At 33.3% G+C, this 4,646-nt stretch overlaps 1 protein-coding gene across 1 annotated transcript; it reads right to left on the bottom strand.

The window, feature by feature from the left end:
* Nucleotides 1-3,667: 3,667 nt before the first annotated feature.
* Nucleotides 3,668-4,329, bottom strand: LOC112493303 (defensin-like protein 276). The gene is made up of 2 exons (XM_025078729.3): nucleotides 4,114-4,329; nucleotides 3,668-4,019 (listed from the first exon to the last, which is right to left on the bottom strand). The coding sequence occupies exons 1-2, from the start codon at nucleotides 4,190-4,192 to the stop codon at nucleotides 3,832-3,834; spliced, it is 267 nt and encodes an 88-aa protein (XP_024934497.2). The 5' UTR covers nucleotides 4,193-4,329; the 3' UTR covers nucleotides 3,668-3,831.
* Nucleotides 4,330-4,646: the final 317 nt, after the last annotated feature.

The raw sequence follows: 4,646 nt of genomic DNA, 5'->3' as shown, positions 1-4,646 counted from the left end.
AAAATGTTTGATCCATTAGTAAATTGTCCATATATAAAGCTTTGTTTGGGGTTTAACTTTTGATATTGCTTAATTTCTACTTCTGCAAAAAAAGATTTTTGAAAAAAGAAATTTCACTGTCTTATTTAGTTTAAAAATCTTTGAAGGTCTAAAGTTCTTTACAGAAAATAATTCTAACGTTTTTAGGAAACGTTTTTAAATCTCATAAGCCAAAAGCAACATTTCAGAATTCATACCAAGCATAATCTAAAATTTTTTTATTTGAAATTTTACCAAATCTCAAAACCTGCATTCATACTTGTGCTCTGCATAAATCGTTGACACTTTAGAGCAGATTAGCTAAAATAAGGTAGACAAGAGCTAGTGAATTAGGAGGCCATGACATGACAGCTCACTCATTAGGGCTAAGAACTCAGTCACAATTTCTCATAACATACCCAAAAACAAAGAACACAAACTGACCATTTTTTCCTTTTCCCTTTTTCTTTTTTCACTTATTAGGCACTATGCTTTGTTTTCCATTATCAATTATCTTTTTGTTCCTAATGAAGTTTAAAAAAAAAATGATTTCCTATAAAAATCATGAAAAACTATATTATGATCTAATCCGTTGATGTTGTTTTCTAAAAAGTGAATTAGACTATATACTTACTCAATTAGAACAATTTTTTTAATATAATTAATCTTGTATAATATTTCTTCTTATACATTATTTCATCTACTATTTTTTGGTCAATAACATTTTGTGTACAATGGATTGACAAAGACAAGTGGAACATTTCAGAATATGGGTCAATTTTTTATTTTTTGGGTTATATATATATTTCATGGTGTGCAAAAATAATCATGTTACCAAAAAGAAGAAAAGCAAAAGTAAAAAAGAAACGAAATAGGAAAAAGCTGAGCAAAATGCACAGTAATAGAGCAGCATGTATGTTAGTAAAAACCCCAAGGATGAAGAGAAAGAAAAGAAGTAGAAGAGGCACATAGGCATTTATTAAGAAAAGCAAGAGTTTAAAAGAATCAATGAAGCACTAATGATGTAATCATGAAATTGGTGATGTATGGTGATGAAGAGGGAGGTGGTGGCGGTGGTGGTGGTGGTGGTGGTCTCCTCTGCGATCAGGCCCACCTACGACGTACAGGTTGTCTAAGCATATGGACCCCACAAACCCCACTTTTGGATTGGAAACAAACAAAAACCTCCATATAAGAGCCCCTCTTTCTCCTGGTTTAATCTTTCTCTTCCTTTTTCCATACCCAAACCAAACACGATGCATCCCACAATCATTTTCACTCTTCCCCCCAAAGCCTTTATTTTCTCACCAGAGAATGTCTACTCTCTCTCCTACATCCACCTGTCCTAGTTCTACCTACCTACTCAACTCTCTTCCCCTCCCTATAAATTCTCTCCCCAAAACCAACAAGTTTTTTCTCTTTTTTTTTTTTTTTTAAAATAAAAACGAGTTTTTATTTCTTTGGTGTCTTGATAGTAATAATAATCATTGTTTTCTCCAACAATTACTTGGACTGATGTTATTTAAAAAAATAAAATAAAATACTCAAAGTAAGTTTATGTTTTAAGTACATCAGTTTGGGATAATATTATGGGATTTTGATTCTATTTGGTTGGTTCAAATCCTCCATTCTCAAAACAAAAACACATAAAAAAAAAATTGAATTGTTTATAACTCAATTATTTAAAAAAAAAAAAATTACTTAGTTGAGGGTTTTCTTGCAACATAAGGAAAAAAAAAATCATTGTAAAATGAAACATATTACTAAATATCATGGGGCGATGCTACGTATATTAAATTTAGTAATTGAAATTTTGATAGCTAGTAATATGGCAATTTCGTAGTTAATGTTTATTAAATTAATAATACCCTATTTATAATCATAGAAGGCAAAATCAATAAAATAATGCCCTTTTTTTTTTTTTAATCCAAAACAATATTGAATTATTAGATATCAACATTTCATCAAAAAATTACTTTTATTTTACTGTTTTCATTGGGTCAATTATCCTTTTACAATTTGTGAGGTTTGGAAAAAAATTTAGAAAAAAATAATAAGAAGAACATGATGAAAGAAAGAGAATTACAGGTGTAAAATGGACATTGGAGGTGAGGAGGATACATTCATTTTCACTTTGCACTTGGCAAAACAACTGGATACTAAAATTTTGATTAAAAAAATATGGTAATTCTGAAATTATTTATATATTTTAATGTTTGGAGGGAGTTTAATAAATGTTCGTGGATAATTTCTGAAACTTAGAAAAAAATTTAAAAAATAAAATAAAATAAAAAAAGAAAGAGAAATTACAGGTGGGCATTGGAAGTGTAGAGAGGAGAGTGGGGAGGCAAGCCTGGAGGTGGCATAGAAGTGAGAAAGAAACGAGGAAGGTTGCGTCAGTTTCAATTAATTTGTCGACAGGACCATAAATGGACCATTTCATTTTCAATTTTGGTTCGTAAACTTTAGCGGACGGGAATTATACCAAAAAACCCCCGCGATATTTTTTCTGGTTAGGGCCGACACGTGGCAGAGCAGTGATATAGAAGGACGTGTCGATCAGACGGCGGTTATTTTATATGGGTTTTGTGCCGGTGATAAGGGGGGCAAATTCGCGGACGGTTCAGATGCTTTTTGGGGTATTCAGTCAGTCTCAGAGTGTCTGAGTTTGAGTTGGGTTTTGATTTGGGAATGGCGAGGGGCTCGACTCCACCCACACCCTCGACTCTTGTGTAAACTGTGTTTTTCTGGTTGTGGGGACCATCATTGAGTGTTGGTGGTCCCACTCTCGTCTCGGCATCTCGGCATGTAACTGACTGCCACGTCATTCATAATGCTGGGTGGAATGATGACCGTGTCAGGTATGATGATGGTTTCTCACGTCATCACTCTTCAGCTTTCACCCCCTCTCTCTCTCTCTCTCTCTCTATATTTTTGTCCTTTTATTGGGTCTTACACGTTTCTCTGTTTGGAACGTGTGAATCTGCCCTATCGTGATTTCTGATTGGGCTTAAGCAATTTGGGATCCGAGACTTCATCCATCAAGCGTCCATAGTTAAGTATTTGGGCTTTAAAGCCCAACCAGAAGAATTAACATTGTTGGGCTTAAAGGCTTCGGCATGATACACCCCTTTTCACTTTGCCCTTGGCATAAAAAGTTTGTGCGTGTATATATGTATATATTTTGGTAGCTCATTTCACTTTGCACTTATAATGATAATTAGGTTTCTGATTTGACAAAATTCCCCCCAAAAAAAAAAAAAAAAAAAAAAAAAAAACAAAACAAAACTATAATACCAAATGAAAACCATTTCATATGGTTTATAAAATTCAGCCCATTTAAATGAACATTCTTTTCCTTCTTCTGTCATTAGAAATGACTTTTGTCATTCATATATGCAACATAAAACATAAATCTGAAAAAGCTTACTATTTAGTAACAGTGCTTTTAAAGGTAGTGCAACTAAATAGATGGAACCATGTTCAAATTCTTAACATTTATCCATCAGGCAGGCTCACCCATTTTATTTTAATCCATAGTTTTGAACAGAATTGCACAAGCATGTATGAATGGTTCCCAAAAAAATTAAAAAAAAAAAAGAAAAAAAAAGGAGAAGATAAACTTAAAAAATTTACGACTAATAATCGATGCATGTATACAGCAATAAACGATGGAGAATCTAAATAAAGATTGAACGGCCAACTTTCTTATTTGCCTGAAAAGATAACTTTGTTTGTATTAAACAAGGTCATTTTTAAGGCATTTAACTTTATTACAAAGTAAATATATGTAGCTAATTGGATTTAGCAGAACTAAATACAACAGCAACGATTCCCAATACATTTCGCAGCATTAGGATCCAGCCCCAGGGCTGCACAAGGATGGCTACAATCCTCTGCTGTTTTGCATTCACAGGAAAAATGGCAGCCATCCATCACATTCTTTGTGGATACGTTGTTATCCAAATCTGAGTCATCCTCAAAGTTGCACAGATCGGTTTCTGCGTCAAACAACAACAGTGAAAATACCCATTTACATCTCTAATTTTTTGTATTTTGCTTATGGAAAAAGAGAGAGAGAGAGAGAGAGAATACCAGAGGGGTCTCCATTGGCATAATGGAAAACGAGCAGAACCAAAAGGGCCGCAAATAAAAGAGGCTTAGAGGATGACATTGTTTGGTATATCTTGTAGCTTCCAAGACCAGTGGTTTGTGGTAAATTAAGCAGAGTTTGCTGTTAAGTTATATGGAGATTGACAAAGCCAAAATCTGTGTGCTTGTGCTGTGTACTTTTTTGCTGTTGTGTAATTGTTTTCTACCATTTGGATGCAGCCTGATAGATGCTTTTACCTTGATATCATAACTGAAAATTACTTAGCATCAAATTTGGTAAAATCTTTAATGAAATATGAGAAAGTTATTTTCAGAAAAAAAAAAAAAAAAGAGTCATGATGTGGGCCTTATGTGGATAGTTCATTAACATGCAATTCATGACCACTTAGAGCGTGGGATCGTGGTAGAAGGAGATTATAGGAGGAAGTTACTGCCAGTTATTTATTTATGTGTTTATTGAAGTTATCTGTTAGTAGAAACTGAATCTTATCTATGTATTATATATATATATATAT

This window comes from Ziziphus jujuba, chromosome 6 (assembly GCF_031755915.1).
Source record: "Ziziphus jujuba cultivar Dongzao chromosome 6, ASM3175591v1".
Taxonomy (NCBI): domain Eukaryota; kingdom Viridiplantae; phylum Streptophyta; class Magnoliopsida; order Rosales; family Rhamnaceae; genus Ziziphus; species Ziziphus jujuba.
The sequence above is the reverse complement of the archived record's forward strand: the minus strand, read 5'-3'. Positions and strand labels throughout refer to the sequence as shown.

Bases quoted from the DNA above. Each gene is read 5' to 3' on its own strand.
- LOC112493303 (XM_025078729.3), bottom strand. From the start codon at position 4,192: ATGTCATCCTCTAAGCCTCTTTTATTTGCGGCCCTTTTGGTTCTGCTC. The intron at 4,020-4,113 runs GTATTCTCTCTC...TGTTTGACGCAG, and splicing joins TGCCAATGGAGACCCCTCTG to AAACCGATCTGTGCAACTTT.